The sequence below is a fragment of the Saimiri boliviensis genome, chromosome 2 (genome assembly GCF_048565385.1).
Source record: "Saimiri boliviensis isolate mSaiBol1 chromosome 2, mSaiBol1.pri, whole genome shotgun sequence".
NCBI lineage: Eukaryota > Metazoa > Chordata > Mammalia > Primates > Cebidae > Saimiri > Saimiri boliviensis.
Window position 1 is genome coordinate 214,632,982 of NC_133450.1, and position 18,581 is coordinate 214,651,562.

General features: G+C 46.0%; 1 protein-coding gene across 8 annotated transcripts in view; it reads right to left on the reverse strand.

Annotated features, from left to right (window-relative positions):
- Positions 1-18,581, reverse strand: part of TTLL11 (tubulin tyrosine ligase like 11) — a 276,274-nt gene that overhangs the window by 42,191 nt on the left and 215,502 nt on the right. For all 8 annotated transcript variants that reach the window (XM_003925395.3, XM_039475185.2, XM_074395290.1 and 5 more), the window contains 2 exons: positions 12,901-13,152; positions 2,698-2,804 (listed from right to left, as the gene is read on the reverse strand). In XM_003925395.3, coding sequence (XP_003925444.2) covers positions 2,698-2,804; positions 12,901-13,152 — 359 coding nt within the window. The remainder of the gene's footprint in view (positions 1-2,697; positions 2,805-12,900; positions 13,153-18,581) is intronic.

An 18,581-nucleotide genomic window follows, 5' to 3' on the forward strand; every position in this document is an offset into this window, starting at 1 on the left:
TGCTTATCAGTATGTGCTAAAAATAAGTATGTTTCTTATTTCCGTAGCTTGGTCAGCAGAATGCAGAGACCCTGGAAGACCCCAGAAAACCTCACCGGAGCTTGAACTTTGGACAGCCCCTGTGGATTCCGCTTACCAGGAGCAATTTAAGAGGCAAACAAAACATGAAAAACTACCCAGAATTAACAATGGGCCAGATGGTAATGCTAGTTTGCAGCAATAAAACATGATAAATAGCTTCCTGCTGTTACTCCTGATCAATTTCAATATTTAATAATTCCACGGCCACCCCCACCCCCTCATCTGGCCCCCTCCACAGGATCCTGGATGACTCCCCACATTCAGCTCACAGAGCAAACACTTCTCCGCGTTCTGAAGGCGTCAGCAGAAAGTGCCGCTGCTCCATTGTCACATGAGCACTCCCAGCCCTCGAAATGATAATTCATCTGCCTACTTCTCCTGAAGACGAAGATGCTCCATCTCATGCCTCTCCTGGTTGCCAGGGAGGGCTGTAAGGGAGCTGCCAATTGCAGAGATGCCACAGAAGCACTCACCTTGTTGATTCAATGACTGCTGGTATTTCCTGGGTTTTGCTTTTGACTTAAAGAAAGGGGAGCTGCAGGGAGCTTGGTGGTGGTCTCGTTCTAGGACCAGTTAGGGGGAGAAGGCAACCTGGAAGAGGCTCGGCAGGGTTGGTGTTTGAAACTTATCCACCAGCCATGCCTCTCTGGGCCTCGGTTTCCTCCTCTGAACAATGGAGCTAATCATATCTACCTCTAGGAGAATTCTAGCCGGTGCTGCATATGTAAAGTACCTGCAGAGTGCTTGGCATATAAAGGCCAAGAACTGGCAGCCGGAAGCATCGCTACTAAACAGGAAGCCAAGCTGCAAATGACGCCTGAGCACCGGTGCCCTGCAGGAAGGACCTGCTGTGTCTCTGTGGCTGGGAAGTTTCTGGCCTACATGGGCATAGGGCAGGATTGGCTAGGGGTGCAGCAGGTGCCAGATTGCCCCCAGAATACTCCCCAAGGCGTGTCCACTAATAAGATAAACTGCCTTGCACCATCAGCGAGGACTCCAAAGACCTCAGTGCAACCCTGGAGAGCAGGGATTGTTGGTGTCATTTTACAGATGAGGAACTGGAGATTAGGAGGTGGAATGGCTTTTCAACCTGACAGGGGCAGAAAATGGCATAGTCAGTTCTAATCTGGATCTCCCAATCTGACTTTATGTTGTCTCCACCAACTCACAGGAGCAAGTTGCCCCACCCCTCACAACCCGGTGCCTCCCTGTTTGCAGGGAGGCAGCCAGAAGAGGAGGTGGCATGGGTGCCAGGGTGCTGCGGGCTCACGGTTCCTATGTGATCTCTGTCATCTGAGCTGGAGTTTACTCGTCTGCGAAATGAGACTCATAATGCCTACTGCACTGGTTCATGGGAACAGTTAATGAGGAAATATGCATGAAAGGACCTCGAGGTTTGATGATGAGCTGTGCAAATGTCAGTTACGGTTATTATAATTTTTGTTAGAAAAACACCCTCTGGACTGGATGCAATGGCTCATGCCTATAATCTCAGCACTTTCGGAGGCCGAGGCAGGCAGATCACTTGAGCTCAAGAGTTCAAGACCAGCCTGACCAACATGGTGAAATCCTGTCTCTAGTAAAAAAATGCAAAATTAGCCAGGTGTGGTGGCTTGCACCTGTAATCCCAGCTACTTGGAAGGCTGAGTTAGGATAATTGCTTGAACCTGGGAGGCAGAGGTTGCAGTGAGCTGAGATCACACCATTGCACCACTCCAGCCTGGGCAACAGAGCGAAACTCCATCAAAGAGAGACAGAGAGAGAGAGAGAGAGAGAGAGAGAGAGAGAGAGAGAGAGAGAGAGAGAGAGAAACACCCTCTGTGAGGAAAAAGTTTGGAAACTCATCTACCTGAAGGTGGGTTCTCCTCACAGAATGCTTTAGCACAGAACCTAGAGGATCAAGATCAAATCTTCTTGTGTGGCATTCAAGGCTTCTACACCTCCTGTAACCTCATCTCTACCCCTTGTCACGTCCCTTTTTGCTCTTCCCCACCTGGGCTACTTGGTATGGTGTAAGCTCAACAGCCTCTCCTGTGTCACGCCAAGGCCAGGCAATAGCCCTGCCAGAGTGTCTGCCCCAGCTCTGTTCACCATCTGATGCCACACACCCTTCTCCTGAAGTCTTCCTTGGTCCTCCCCGGATGAGGAGCTCCTCCACTGGGTTCCTGGATAGCTTCTCTGAGCTGCCCTCCATCCCAGCCAGCATCCTACTCCCTAGCATCATTTTCTCATCTGCCTCCCAATGCTATACAGTCCCCTCAGGATGAGAACCAAGCACTACACCCTCCAGCCCACCCAGGGCTGGGCCCAGCATATGCTCAGGAAATGTGTGTGAGGGGTGAACGAATGAATGAATAACTGAGCTTTCCCAGTATGGATGGAATCTGAGCCTTAAGCAAAGGCAAGGAATAGCTAGTGGTAGCATGAGAATTTGGAAGCAGACAGTGCTCCAGGATTTAAATTCAGCTCAGTCCCTGGGACGATGTCTTGATCTAATGGGGTCATCTTCTTCCCCTGTCTGCACCCCATCTGGACCCTTGGCAAGAAGGAACAGAAAATGTGCCACCCACACCTGTCAGGACCCCACAGGCCACGGCAGAGGAATTTGTCAGGTACCTGAGTCCCGCTGGTCCAGGGTCATGGAGTTCCACCTCCGTGTGATGTCGATGTAGAGGATGTCCACAGCGGCCATGGACAGGCTGCTGCTGCTGAGTTTGCAGTTCCTGCCAACAATGGGAAGTGACATGTCACTGCCAGCCTGAAGCCTGTCCTGTCTATCTTCCTCCCCTCCACTCCTGTTAGGGACTGAATATTTGTCTTCCCCAAATCCATAGTTTGAAATCCTATCCCTCCCACGTGATGGCATTAGGAGGTGGGGCCTCTGACAGGTGATTAGGTTGTGACGGTAGCACCGTTGGGAATGGGAATAGTGCTCTTCTAGGAAGAGAGACTAGAGAGCTTGCCTCCTCTCTGCTCTCCACCATGTGAACATAGAGGAAGGTGGCTGTCTGCAAACCAGGATGTGGGTCCTCACCAGACACCGGATGTACCAGCACCTTGATCTTGGTCTTCCCAGCCTCCAGAACCATGAGAAATAAATTGTTGTTTAAGCCACCTAGGCTGTGGCATTTTTGTTCTAGCAGCCTGAACGGACTAAGGCATTGTCTTTGCTTGGAGTGTTCCGGGTCTAGAATGTCCTCCCTTAACACAGCTGGAACTACTGAAGGGTGTCTGACACGGAGCAGTGGGAGAGAAGGCTGGTGATGTAAGCAAGGTTAGATCCTTGTGTTCCTGTAAGTTCAGCCATTTGGTTAGTTAGGGGTCTAATGGGCTGGAAAGAGCAAGAACTTTAGGAGAGCAAGTCTTTTTTTTAGCATAGTCTTGCTCTGTCATCCAGGCTGGAGTGCAGTGGTTTAATCTTGGCTCACTGCCACCTCCACTTCCCAGGTTCAAGCAGCTCTCCTGAGTAGCTGGAATTATAGGCACCCACCACCATGCCTGGCTAATTTTTGTATTTTTAGTAGAGATAGGGTTTCTCCATGTTGGCCAGGCTGGTCTCGAACTCCTGACCTCAGATGATCCGCCCGCCTCAGCCTCCCAAAGTGCTGGGATTATAGGTAGGAGCCACCACGCCTAGCCAAGTAGGGCAAGTCTTGAGTTGTAGCCTGGCTCTGCCACTCGGAAGCTGCATGGCCCTGGTGAAACCATTTCACCTTCTTCAATCTTGGTCTCCTCACTAATAAAACAGGTGGTCTTTATTACAGTCACTGTGTATCAGCCCAACCTTACATGGCAATGTGGGTCCCTGCCTCCTCCAAATGGGAACGAACTCCATACAAGAAATACCCCCATGCCCGTGTCCTCGTCTTCCCAACTCTTAGTCTCCAGGAGGGGGAGGGAAAGCTGGGCCCTTGGCACTGCCCTCTCCAGCCAGTGTCCTGGTGGCTGACGGTGTCATGCTCAGATGACCCAAGGATGACAGCATGTTACCAGTACAGGGTGAAGCCATCAGTGCTGTCCAGGAGCAATTCCCTCTGGAAAGGCTCACCAGATGAGTCCCTAAGTACAAATCTATGGACAAGGGTTCAAGGCTTCTGTACTTTACCCATCTTAATCTGTCACCAGAAGATTCTACATCAGCCCCGGATCAGCCACACTAAGCCCAAGATTTATAGAGCAGAACAGCACAGGCTGGGTCCTCGCCCCTCTGTGTGGGCCGACGTGGCATCGCTGGGGAGGTTCCTTGTTCCTGACTTTAGGGGAGTCACCTGGAAATGACAGGAGGATGAGGGGGGCAGGCCTCTGAGCTTCGGATGTTCCGCTTGCTTAGGAGCAGGGAGGCCACAGTCACCAGGTTTTCAGTCTGAGGTCAGCATTGGGACTCCCTGTCCAGGGCACAGCAGGGGTGTTTAGAATCCTCCTACCCCTCCCCAGCCTTTTTTTGGTCTGGACATGTGCAGGGGAGGGCAGCCTTGTATGTTGAAAAGAGCATGATTTAGGCATCAGACAGATGAGGATTTAAATCCTGAACGTTTTCTAGCTGTGTGACTGTGCAGAATTTACTTAAACCTTCTGTGCATTTATTTCTTGGGCTCCAAAATGAAAATGCAATACCTACCCACAAGATTTCTGGGGCAATGGGTATATGCCAAGAACACAGCATGATGCTTGTCGCCTGGTAGGTCCACAGCAATTGTGAGTTCCCTTCCCCAACTCCCCAACTCTCTCCCCCTTTTCCATTTTCTTCTTCTAGAGCTAGAGCCATCCCACCCCAGAGGCTGCCTAGAGAGAAACTTTCAGTGAGTGACCCCGCCCATTCTGGAGAAATGGAGTGCACCAGCTGGAATGTCTGTGTACAGGGCTTGGGCTCTCTGTTCAGACTGGAAGCAGTCCGGGCTTGCCCTGGGCTGGATTTGTCCAGGAAATCCTGAAAGCCAGGCCTCTGGGCCAGCTGTCAGGTTGGCTGAACCACATTTAATGCTGCTTTCAACTTTTCAAATGAATCCACGTCCCCTGCCTCAGCTAATGATGAAGTGGCTCTTTGATTTCCCATTTGTCATTATGCCCTGTGTGAATAGCTCTGTTAGGGACCAGATGTGGAGGGGGGGGTTGATGGGCAAGCAGGGTTTGGGCATCAGAGGCCCCTCTCCAAACCCAAGCACTCCCCTAACGATGGTGGCTGGGCGTGTGCCCCGCATGGTGCCCAGACGAGGCTGGTGCTCCTCGTATGCCAGCACACTTTCTCGCCCCCTTCCTCCCTCCTCCCTTCCTTTCTTCCCGCCTGTATTTCCCAGGCCGTCAATGCACATCCTGCTTCCTCCTGGGCTCCTGCTCCGTATTTCAATCACAAGTCACGGCGGCAGACTTCAAAGCACATCACCACACAGTTATTGAGCCCCAGTAACCACTTGTCAATGGACGCTGAGGTTTTCACATCACTTGTCACCAAGACGGCTACCTAGTGGGTTCTGTGGGGCACGATGTCCCAGTGTCTCCCCAGGTATTCCAGCAGCCTGCATTGCTAATTTACAAAGCTTCGTTAGGAAGGGCCACAGTGTCCTCTAATTATCACATCAGTGTCCTCTGGGCTACCCGCTCTTCCACAAGACAGGAGGAAGCACTGCCTGGCTTGCTCTGGGGGTTAATGGAGTATTAAAAGGGGAACCAAACTGACCACTGGTATATAGTTATTTATTTATTTTTTTTTTTCTGACAGGTAGAAAATAGAAGTGTCAAACCTTTAGCAGGAGCCGTAATTTACCAAAGAAATTCTCCATTTATTCCCTTTCCAAGGTAACTCTTTCTCCCTAGTGATGTCTGCAAATAGAGTTGATTGCAACGTCTGCTGCTGGTACAGAGGAGGGATCCATGCTGGCTGCGGCAGGCAGGAAATGCAAAGGCCTTAGAAGAATTTTGATACTGTAGGCATTTCTTGGGCACCATTTGTATACCAGGGCTTTTCCTGCTCATTAGCTCTCTGGGTTTTAACCATTCTTTAAGGGTGGTATTCCGAGTCCCATTGTGATGAAGGGTATGCTGAGGCTCAAGAGACGGGACGTGACTTTACCCAAGTTCATATGGTTGGAATTCACATCTAGTTCTTCCTTGGATGGTGGAGTATGGGTTTGGGAGCTGTGGGGAGGTGGCCCAGTCCAGGGCTGCAGGAGGAATTCAGGAATCAAGAAACCAGGTCTCAGGCCAGGGACCAGTAGGATTGGGGCCTCTAAAGCACTCCTGTTGCAAGCTTTGGGACATGGGGCTTGGGCTGAGAGTCCCATATCTTGGATTTGCCCTGTGGTTACCAAACATTCTCAATAAACTCAAACAGGAAATGAATGACTTCAACAATCAAGATATCAAGACTTTGGAATGAATTTTTCATCCCATCTATCCACTTAATGTGAATGTATCTGTGCCCTCTCTGTGGAGGCAGTGGCCTGAGCTCGCACAGCAGTGAAGAGCTGAATGGGCCTTGGATACCGCTCTCAGAGACTGTACACGATCTCAGAGTCTGGGGTAAAAATGTGAAGCCTTGGTGGCTCCTAATCATTGAGAACAGTTTTCCCTTACGCCTGGGGATGTAGTTCTTCAAATGACAGACAAATTCTTCAGTGGAAGAAAAGTCCAAGAAATAAGGTACCATGAAAAGCCAGAAAAGTTTCTAGGAAAGGATGGGTTAGAAATGTACAGGGAAAAGACTAGTTTTGGAGGCAAATGCACATGAGTTTGATCTTGGCTTTGCTGTGTGACCTTGTGTAAGTCACGAGGCTGTCTACATTGACATTAGGAAACAGATTTGTACAGTGAGAACAAGGCTGCTCACCATACAAGGCTCTTTCAAGGACTAGCTCAGTGCCTGGCACACATGGGTAAGTGCAAATGGCAGCTCCCATCCTTCCTCTCTGATGCAGAACCAGTTTCAAGAAATAGTCTGAGTTTTTTTTTTTTTTTCCAGAATCAAAGGAATTTGGGCACATATGATGGGAAAGACTCACAAATCATTTAAGTTCATTAGGAGTCCAAGTATAGAAAGATTTGAAATGATCATTCTCATTTCCTTTTAACAACTACTGACATCTCATGGGAAATTTCGGAACCAACTTTTTCCACTCCATAAAATCCTATTTATAGAATTTCTTTTGTGTTCCTCCTCTGTTCAGAAAAGAAGCTTCTTGATTTTTTATTTTTATTTTCCTGCAGAGGGTTCTATAACATGAAAGCTAACAAATGATCAATATTTATTTTTTTTTTAAACCACACGACATAAACATCTGGTGGGGGAGTGGCAAGGAGACAACTCCAGTTTTAAATGTATGGCTTCGAAAGACCATTGATACCCAAAGCATGCAATATTGCTGGAAAGGGATCATCACAGAAGTCGGGGAGATTATCAGATCACTGAGGAGTTAATGACAGAAGGGGAAGCAAGGCCTCTTACGCTCCTATTCTAGAGCATTCTAACACACAATGTTGCCTCTCAGAGACTGAAACCCCCCGCAGCTACCCTTTATGAAGCATGTTAATATCTCCTTGTGATAAAAGGGAGGGGAAGGGGAAAGGGAAAAGGAAGAAAAACCTTCCCCTCATTCAGGAGACCCAGGATCAGAAGCTACCCAGTGGGAGAACCTCACAGGAAGCAAATGCTCGTGGCACAGAGAAGCGGCTGCATTTCCTAGAAATAAAGCTGGTTTGGCAAACTGCTTAATTTCTGGGCTGCCATTATGAAAAATGCAGCATATGCAAATTGACATCAGATTCTGATGTGGCATACATTTGTAAAAATTTCCCTTCGTGAATTACATAGATGCCCCCCAAATCAGTAATCCAGTGGAAGGAGAATCACAAAAACGCATCTCCCTCCAAGAAAGCTGTCAAGCTGAAGAGTCAATCAGATCATGTCTATTTCTCAGGGAAAAAGATGGCTTCACACCCCAGCAATTATTATAAAATAAAATGTTAAAAAAGAAAGAAAAGGGGCACTTAATTCATGGTAATATACGCTACTATTATGTTCCTCCTGAGGAAGTGACACGAAAAGCCGGTGAGAGAGAGTTAAGTCTAGACGAGAGAAGAACAGTTCATTATTTCTCATTTCTTGGTGAAAAGGGAAAATAGAAGATGGCCAGACTGGCATTAGCATAATTCACTCCGAAAACTGCTGATCTATGCAGCACATTATAAGAGATGGACACTGGAAATAAATTCAACTGGAGTGTTTATTATTTTCTTCCCTCTAGTTCTCTTCAAGGAACTTGGAGAGAGAGAGTGGGTAGAACAGATGAAAAGCAAGTTCAGCTTCTGCCATTTGCGTGGGAGCGCAGAGAGGAGTGTATATCTCGCCAGCCAATATGTCTTTTTCAAAGTGCTCCTGAGAAGGGCACTTGGTTCGATTTAACATATGGCATAAATATTATTAATTCATAATGAAGCAAAATTTAAACCAAAGTAGAAGGAAGAGAGAGAAGGGTTGTTAGCAAGAGAAAGTGCATGCTGTTAAATTTAGCTGGCAAGACTGAACATACACAGAGAAATCTAAAGGCGGAGAATATCATCTTTTATGATTAGGTTACTGTTAGGATTTTTTGGTACCTTTGAAAAGGAAAAATCTGGCTAGGCATGGTGGTTCACACCTGTAATTCCAGCGCTTTGGGAGGCTGAGGTGGGTGCATCACCTGAGGTCAGGAGTTCAAGATCAGCCTGAACGATATGGTGAAACCCCGTCTCTACTAAAAATACAAAAATTAGCCAGGCATCGTGGTACACGCCTGTAGTCCCAGCTACTCAGGAGGCTGAGGCAGGAGAATTGCTTAAACCTTGGAGGCAAAGGCTGCAGTGAGCCGAGATCGCACTACTGCACTCCAGCTTGGGCAATAGAGTGAGACTCCATCTCCACCTCCCCACGGCTCTCAAACCCACTACTCTGTCTTCTGAGGAAGGACTAGATGTGAATTCCAGCTGTGTGACCTTGGGCAAGTTATGTCCCATCTCTTGAGCTTCAGCATACCCTTCATCCATTTCAAAAAAAGAAAAAAAAATCTATTAAGGATTGTGTAATACTTTTCCATTTCTTCCTGAATTTTTATTCACTACATGAATTTGTTGGGAGGGGAGGGAGCAGGGAGAAAGTTCAGTCTGAGTCCCTGTGCCCTGGCTGCCTGGTCCCCACTTGAAGACGTGGGTCTCAGTGTCGTGGTCAGTCACCATGGCTCCCTAATAGAGCTTGGCCACTGATTGGGAATGATGGCTGCAGGAACTTAATAGTCTCTAAGGTCACACAACCCAGGTTTTCATGCAAATGCCCTCAATTATAGAGAACAGAAGGGTGGAAAATCCTAAAGCCTATCACACGGAGACAGATATGTGGCAATATTTTTGACCTCGCCCGGTTCCAGTCTGAGAGCATGTTAGGAATCTTCTTGGCTAGAGCCATTGTCAATTCTTTCTTTCTTTTCAAGAGTCATAGCAGTCCTCTTAACAGGTACCTCCTCCTGTCGTACCAGAGGTCACCCACCAATGGTGTCGATGGGCAGTCATGCTTTCATTGAATCCATAGTGTTTAAAATTATTTTTCAAATTGCCAACATTTACAGATACGTATTGAGATCTTACATAGATATTTAGGATGAAAAAATCAAAAGCTCTGGTGATGTGAGCCCGGCGACGCCTTCCTTTAGACGGGGATGTGCTCTCCAGCTTGCCACAGCCTGCCTCCCTCCCTGACCTTGTCTGCCCAGCCCTCTGTGACAGCTGATGCTTCCTGCCTAACCTATAAGCAAGTGAGATGGTGATTCTTACCACAAATAATTTTTCAAATCTCTCCTTTTCTCTTGAGTTCAGGTAGGACTTTATTAGGAGTAAAAGGGAAGCATTTCCATCTCTACCAGCAATTTAGCCTAGATGATAAACCTTTCTAACTTCTAAATTTGGACTATACGTGCCATCCATTCTCAGGCTCTTCCTGCTGCCTGGAAAAATCCTGCTTCTACCAGTCCAAACCCTGCCTCCTCTCGGAGGCCTGCCTTGATTCCACCAGGGAGGCAAAACTTCCTGCATTCTGTACTTGTAGCACACCAAATGCTGCCTGCTGGGGAGTCCATGAGCCACCGCCCTGTGACTCTGCCAAAACATTGCATTTAATTATGTGTTCATTACATGCTGTCTGTTAGGCTGGCAGCTCTTTGAGGGCAAGCACGGTCCCTTTATTTGCCTTCGAATGTCCCATGGCTACCAGGTGCTCAGGAACAGTTGTTAGGTCAAACCAGACATAATCCTTTATAACGTAAGGTTGAGATAGAACAGATCTCACAGGACCAGGGTTCCCTGCAACTCCCAAGATGTCATCCCCATGAAGTCAAGACCTCATGCTCTGTGATCTTGAATTGAGTCTTCCGTGTGAAGGCACAAAAGCTGGGGAGGGCCAAGAAAGCATCTGCCTTTGCTCCAACGGTCTATGCCCTTATGCTGAGAGAAGCAGCCCAGCTTGCTCAATCTCATCATTCTCCAGGGTCCTGAAATACTTCCACAGTGCCCTAAGTGCCCTCATGACCTGTGGCCTCTGTCACTAAGCTATTTCCTCATGGTACAAGGTCCAGGAATCACAAAGGGGCAGAGCCTGCCTACCTATCTGTTATCTTATTTCTCTTTTTCACTATAATGGGACAGCAGTATGCACAGTTATAATAATTCTCTTTCCCAGCTTCCCATGCAGATGCTGGCAGCCAGTAAGATGGAAGAGGAAGTCACTGAACACAGCTTCCAGGAAAGCCTTTTAAAGGGATCGAATTCATCTGTGGAGGCCTGTTTTCTTCCACCCCTTCTTTCCCTTTCTGCCTGGAACTCAGCCATGATGGCTGGGCTTTGAGCAGCCCTCTTGTGACTGTAAGACAACCCTGAAGCGGAAGTACACATTTAGGATGGATGAGCAAAAAGAAAGTGGAACATGGATCATACAGTGACTGAAAGACTGCGATCAAACTGAGTGGCTGTGGAGTCACTCACCAGCTCTAGAACCCCCACTGCAAAAGCTCCTCTCGTATGAAAGAAAATTACTATTTAAGCTATTTGTAGATGGTTACCTATTTCTGAAAGCCAAATGTAATTCCTAAGTGAGTCAGAGGGTATCATGTCAGGCAGTCTTTTCAGCGCAAATAATAACATATGCCTATTGACTTTTTCGAAACTTCCCACTGCCTGATGGAAATAATTAGCACAAGACTCCCACTGAACAAGCAGCTCCCATGAACTAGGCATCAAGCCAGCTGCTTTAAGACAAATTATCCCAATCTCATAACAATCCTGTAAGGCAGGAACAATTGTTCCCATTTTGCAGATGAGAGAACTGAATGCAGAGAAGATACGGAATTTGCCCAAAGCCACACAGCTATTAAGTAATGTGCTTGGCTCTGAAGCCAGGTCTGTCTGATCTCAAAAGCCTGTCCTCTCTCCACTGGGCTTCTCTTCCCCATCGCAGCCCTACCTCCTGAAACTAACGCAAATCCCTTCTCAAAGTCAGCATGCAAAAATACTGCTTCAGGTGTACTGAAATGGCAAAATTCCTGCCAATACTTCTGCTTACCATCCTATCAGGAATAGCAGAGGGCTAGAGTTCGAATTTATAAAACTTCTTTGGAGACAAGCTTTTGACAAAAGTGGTTTCCCACTCAAGACTTCTAATTACTTTAGTGAATAAAACTGTAGAAAGTGTGACTTTGAGGTGCAAGACAAAAATATTAAAATCAGTGACGAGAAAAACAACAGCAACATTGAGTGCTGGGAGACGTGCTCCTCGGGGTGTATAGGCTACAGTTAACTGCTAAGGAGCAATTCCCTAGTATAGCCGATTCTATCTGTTAAAGGGATCTAGGATTTATCAGTTTAATACATACTTAGTGGGAACCTTCTTTGATCAAGACTCTGTGTAAGATCATATATATCTATATAGATATACACATAATTTCATGAAATTCTTTTAGCCTTGAAAGAAGAAACTGACATTTATTGATCAGTTACCACATGCTAGATGTTTCTATGGAACCTTAACTAATCTTACACATGCTATTGTAGGCCACAGACAGCTTCATCCTCTTTTGTCAGGATGAAGTCATTGAGGTTTAGGGGTGCTCATTGACATGCCCTAGGGTTTCTTGCCCTAGAAGCTGGTAAATGCTGCTGTATTGCCCCAAAGTGCTCCACAGGGTAGAGGGAAATTAACATGTAATCTCAAGAAAACAAGTAGCAATTGCTTACTCTGCAGGCTGCAGCAAAGATATGATTTCTTTATCTCATGTTTTATCTTTAAACTTCATGCAAATTTTGCATTATACTCTATAACATAGCCATGTTATTTTTATATTAGAACAAATGTATTAAAATATTTATCAGCTGAATTATTTAACTTTTCCCTCCTGAAACTGACACTTTGGAAAGATGTGCTTTGCTTCTCTGCTGTGGCTTCATGAACGCCAAGCACATGGCCATGCACCACTGGGAGAAGCCTGGTTAAGAGGCACCAGGTCTGCCCGACTTCAGGGGGTGATTATTAATATGCGTTTTCTGGACTCAGCTCAAGGTGGGCACAGAATTGCTTTTTAATCATGAACATAAGGTTGTGAATGCTGTCACATCCATCATATTCATTAATTCACTCAACGAATGAGAGTCTACCGTGCGCCAGCCACTAGGCTGATCCAAGCTCCAACGGGATACTGACCCAGCACCACAGATTCTCCCAAGTGCAGTCAAGGAGACCTAACCAGCCAGATGTGAGATCGGACTCCACCCTGCCCAAAGCCCAAGCCAGAAGGGGCTGTTCTCACTGACCTTATGAAGGTACGAAAGCCTGTTGGTCCCAACTTCATTGTCCCCTTGATTCCCAGGAACCGGATAAACAAATTTGCCATCCTGTCCACCAGGCGCAGGTAGTTGAACTGCTTTGCGTACTTGGGGAACACTTGCTTGAGGCAAATAGAGGGCAGGTGGGCTTCAGGGTTGGCGCTGCCATCTGGAGCACTGGTCAGCTCGCCATCCAAAGCATCTTCCTTGCCAGCGAACGTTTTTTCAAGCTGCTGAGACCTGAAACACACAAGGAATGAATGATGTAGCACTTTCCCTTACAGATTTACCACCTCCTCGGGAGGCAGCATTACTGATCTTTTTATTTTACAGGCGGCAAGGCTGACCGCAGAGAAGTGACCTGCCCAAGCTCACACAGCTAGCACACAGCAAAGCCAGGACGTGAAGTCAAGGCAGAACCAGGGCTGGAAACGTGAGCTTCCTCCTTCCATCCATCCTGGTTTCCCAGCATGAAAACCTTCCTTTACTGTACTCACGATTCAAGAGAATACTCTATTATGTAGCAGTCTGGCTTTGATTTCAAACTCTTACTTACGGGTAGTAATTGAATAATTAAGAAATATAAAAATCTCATTGAGGGCTGGCAAGAAGCCAGAGCACGGTTCAACGAACAATTTGCAAAGACGCATCAGCTACCAAATTCTAGGAATAGGAACAATTATGTTTCTGGCTTTACTGTTTTTTTTTAAATTTGGAATTCATAAAAAAAATGATTATAGTGTTGTGATTCCTTAGGATATTTTATTCAGAAATTATTTTGATATTCAAGAAAACTATCAGCTAATAACTCTTAAATATCCACCTCTAGCTTGGAATGTTCTTCTCACCTTAAACCCACGTATTATTCCCCCTCTCCCCAAATCTATGTCCCCCATCTCCTTGAATGTCACAACCATCCGCCAGTCACCCAACAGGAAAGCATAGAATAAATGCCGACTCCTCCTCTGCCTCCACCTGCATGTTAGTTCTACTTCCTTCAACCCCTGCTCTGCCCCCACCTGGACTGCAGCAAAGGCCCTCCTGCCTCTGGCTTTGCCCATCCATAGATCCAACCTCCAAACTGGCACCTGAGTCACCTCTTTTTAGGCCAACCTGGCTGAGTCACTTACTTGCTAAAACCACTGAGGACTCCCGAGTCTGAAGTGCTCACTCTGGCACTGGAGGCCCTTCCTGACTTCTTCTCGGGCCTCCTCATTTCCAGTCGCTGCCCTCGCCAGGCGCGCTGTTCCAGCCCAAGCCTTGTGTGCTGCTCCTCCCAACCTGCCACTCATTGGCCTGCCTTGGAACCAGAGACTCCATGTCCCCCGGACACCCAGCTCCTTTCCACACCCAAAGGCCCTCTCTGCAATTGCAGCTCAGTTCCCACTCCTGGGTCCTATCCTGTCAGGATCTGGGGCCAGGTGTAACCCTCTCCCGCCTGTTATGTTCATGCCTGAGACAGAACCTTGAGCATGTTACACATGGTCAGTAAATGCTGCCTGGTGGACTAACTGATCCAAGAAAATTAGAACGACATCTCACGGTACTGAGATGTGGTGCTGTTAATGGTACCAAGGCCCGTTCTCTACTTATTAAATGGCCTCATGCCCAGTGCTCTCATTTCCAAGCAAGCACATCATCAGTGCCCAGGTTGGGCCATCTGGGTGTCTTTGTGCCTGCTTTCCTCTGGCCCTGGCCACCTGGCACACTCTGTTCCAGTTTCAGAACCAGCTGAGATGTCTTCTTTACCACACGGGTCCCTCTCGCCCACGCTTTCCGTTCTTTGGCCCTGCTGCCTTGTTTGCTTTGTCGTGCCTGCACTGCACTGGTTTCCATGCCAGTCTGTCTCACCATTGTGTGAGCACATTGAAGGCATGGCCTACATATATTTCACAAAGAAATTGAACTCCTATTTCTGTAGGATCTGGTACACACTTGGTGTTTGGGAAAGTTTCATCGAATCTGTTGAATTGAAAAAGTTTGCAACATAAGCCTTAAAATATCCAGGTTACCATGTGTGGTAACCTGTAAGCTCTTTTAAATTCAATAGCAAAACAACATGCATGACAGCCCTGCCTGAATGGGTCCTCTCTTCATCCCAGTCCAAGGAGCCAGCCTCTGGGAAAGACTCCCTTGTGTGAATAAAAAGTCCCAGAAGGCCTATTCCCGGTTCTTCCTTAGTGGGTCTTGATGCTGGTCTCAAAGCAAGGACAGGCAGAGGGCAGAAGCAGAGAAGCATGAGGGGAAAAATCTCTTTGCAACTTCAACAGTGTGGAGGGTTTTAAGGAAAGAAATACTCCCTCCTACAAAGAGGAGAGTCCTGCTCCTTGGGAGAGGCAAATGTGCCCAAAGGCCTGCAATTTTCCTTTAGCTAAAATGATTTTGTCATCATCACCTTGAACTTAAGACAGTAAATATCAGGTGGTTGCTTTTCAGATGAAATGAAATGTTTTCCCATTAAGGTCATAGGAAGAAAGATGAGAAAAAAGGCAACACTCTTACCGGAAATTAGCCCTTAAATTACTGGGTAAGTGGCAATCAATGACTTTATAAGCACTCGGTAAGTTTTTATTCAAGGAAAGATTTGGAAATGTACAGCTGGAATGCACTCAATAACAATCAAAATAGCTCAGAGGACTCCTCAGTCAGCAGAACCGCCCCACAGTTAGGGGGGCATTTGCTCTTCACTCCACTCTGTGCAGGAGGCTGTTATGACCACGCCCCTGTTCCAGATCAAGAAACTGAGGCTTGGCAAGCTTTTGCACCTGTATCGTCTAGCTGAACTGGAATTAGAAGTCAGTTCTTAGAATCCACTGCTCTTCTACTTTACTACCCTAATTCTTCTCCTTCTTCCTCCTCCTCCTTATCCTCCTTCTCCTTCTTCTTCTGGCTTCAAGCCATTCTCCTGCCTCAGCCTCCTGAGTAGCTGGGATTACAAGCGCACACCAGCGTGCCCGGTTAATTTTTTTAATTTTTAGTAGAGACAGGGTTTCACCATGTGGGTCAGGTTGGTCTTGAACTCCTGACCTCAAGCCAGCCAGCCACCTCAGCCTCCCAAAGTGCTGGGATTACAGGCATGAGCCACTGAACCACCATGCCCAGCCCTTCTTCTTCTTCTTTTCTTTTATTTTTTTTTAGAGATAGGGGCTCACTCTGTCACCCAGGCTGGAGTGCAGTGGTACGATCACAGTTCACTGTAGCCTCAGCTTCCTGAATAGCTAGAACTATAAGTGTGCACCACCATTAGCCTGGTTACTTTTTTTTTTTTTTTTTCTGAGATGGAGTCTTGCTCTGTCACCCAGGCTGCAGGGCAGTGGCGAGATCCTGGCTCACTGCCACTGCAACCTCTACCTCCTGGGTTCAAGTGATTCTCTTGTCTCAGCCTATCAAGTAGCTGGGATTATAGGTGCATGCCACCACTCCTGGCTAATTTTTGTATTTTTAGTAGAGACAGGATTTTGCCATGTTGGCCAAGCTGGTCTCAAACTCCTCACCTCAGGTGACCTGCCCTCCTTGACCTCCCAAAGTGCTGAGATTACAGGCATGAGCCACCATGCCTGGCCAGCCTGGCTAATTTTTAAATTTGTCTGTAGAGATAAGGTCTTGCTACGCTGACCAGGCTAGTCTCGAACTCCTAGCCTCAAGGGACCCTCCTGCTTTGGCTGGCCTCCTAATATCCTGGGATTATAGGCATGAGCCACTGCGGCCGACCCACCACCCCATTATTCGAATACACATCATGGTTCACATTACAGGTTACAAATCCTATGCGGAATTATTGAGTTCTTTATTTTAAAGAGTTATTTAAAGATTTTATTAGTAAGTCATGCTCTTTGTAGACATTCTCAGAAATGTATAAAGGAGTCAAAATCATTTGTAATTCTGCAATCTGAGATCAATACTATTAACATTTTGATTTCTTATCTATATTTATAAAGTTAGAATTACATTACATGCATTCCAAATCCTTCTTTTTATTTACATTGTAAGTATCTTCCCATGGCATTAAGTGTTTTCATGAGTGTAATTTCTCATGACATGAAGTATTCTGTATTAATTAACCATTCTCCCTCAGTTAGAGATTTAGCGTCACATGGCCTGTCATTTGACTAAATGAGTCAGTGATCAGTCCCTTGAGCGATGTGCTCCTTCTCAGAAGCATAAAATCTTACAGCTCGAAGTGGCTTTGGAGATCATTCTGTCCAATGATGCCATTTATGATTTTATCATAGCATAATAACAAACATAAAGCTCACCATTATCACCATTTTAAAGTGTACAATTCAGTGGTATTTCATGCAATTCACATTGTGTGTAACTGTTACCACTATCTAGTTCCAGAATATTTTTGAAATGACTTTAGAGAAGAAATTTAAACCCAGATAGATAAGGACGTTAACACCAGCCAGTGGTTTGGTCAGGACATCGTCCAGGGTCATGACCTTATCTGGGATTGCCCTGGTGATGGGAACCCCGCCACCTCCGGGACACCTCAGACTAGAAAGGTTGTCCCAGTGGTAACCAGCGGATGTCATTCTCCAGGATGCAACTCCTGCCTCCCATCCTGCCTCCAGAGGCTTGCAGAATGAGTCTGTTTTTTCTTCTAGCTATAGCCTTTCACATTTCTTTCAAGGGTTGCTATATTTAGTGGATGACTACCATTTCCCATCCTTCCTGAATCTCAGTTAATAACCTCATGATGAAAAGGGTCTTCAAAGCTACAGATATTATTTTCATGAACTCAAACACAAATTCAGAGGGAGGTGGTTTTACCGAGCTGGAAGAAGGCACTAAAGATAAAGCTGATATGCAAGAGGAAATAAAACAATGAGAAATGGTATCTTTGCTGGAGATAATTCCAATTACCACATTAGGATCCAAGCCATCACAAATACTGTAAGATCCTGTTTTTACTTAATAGCATTTTAATGGAAATGTCGGGCTTCTGAAATAAAAGTGACTGGTAAAAAAAATACATAAATCAAGCTGACTAGTCCTTTGGGATAATTTTTTTAAATTGCATTTGGTATATCTATGATTAATTAAAATAGGTGAAAGTGTTCTAGAATATTTTATCTACTAACGTTTTTCAAATAAAATGGAATTTTTTTTCATTAAAACTTGTGAAAAACCACCTATTTCTATTTTGTCTGGAAAGTTTACTGTTAAAAATCACCATTTGTCAAGGGCCTACCACGTCAGACATTGCTCCAAGCAACTTACCTATATTATTTCATTTGTTTCTCATAACAATTTTACAGTACAGGTAGAAACGATTCCCATTTTACAGATTAGGAAACTGAGGCCCAGAGAGGCTGAATACTTGCCTAAGCTCACCCAATCAGTAGTGGAATCAGGATTTACACTTGGGAGTCTCTCATGACGTACCTCATGCTTAGTTCACTCTACAGTTTTTGTGATAATTTGATTTAAATCAAATCAGAGACTTTTCTTCTATGTATAAGTGATATATAGTTCAGAAATTAACAAAGCAGAGAAGTAGACCTAGCAAGGTCAAATTCCAGTTGCTGAGAAGTTGCTTGAGTTAATTTCCATCTCCAATTAGACATTCCTTCAATAATTTATTCATCCATGAAACATGTTCCAAGCACTCACATGCCCCAGGGGCCTCCGATACAAGAGTGAGGTGGACACAGCCTCCGTCACTC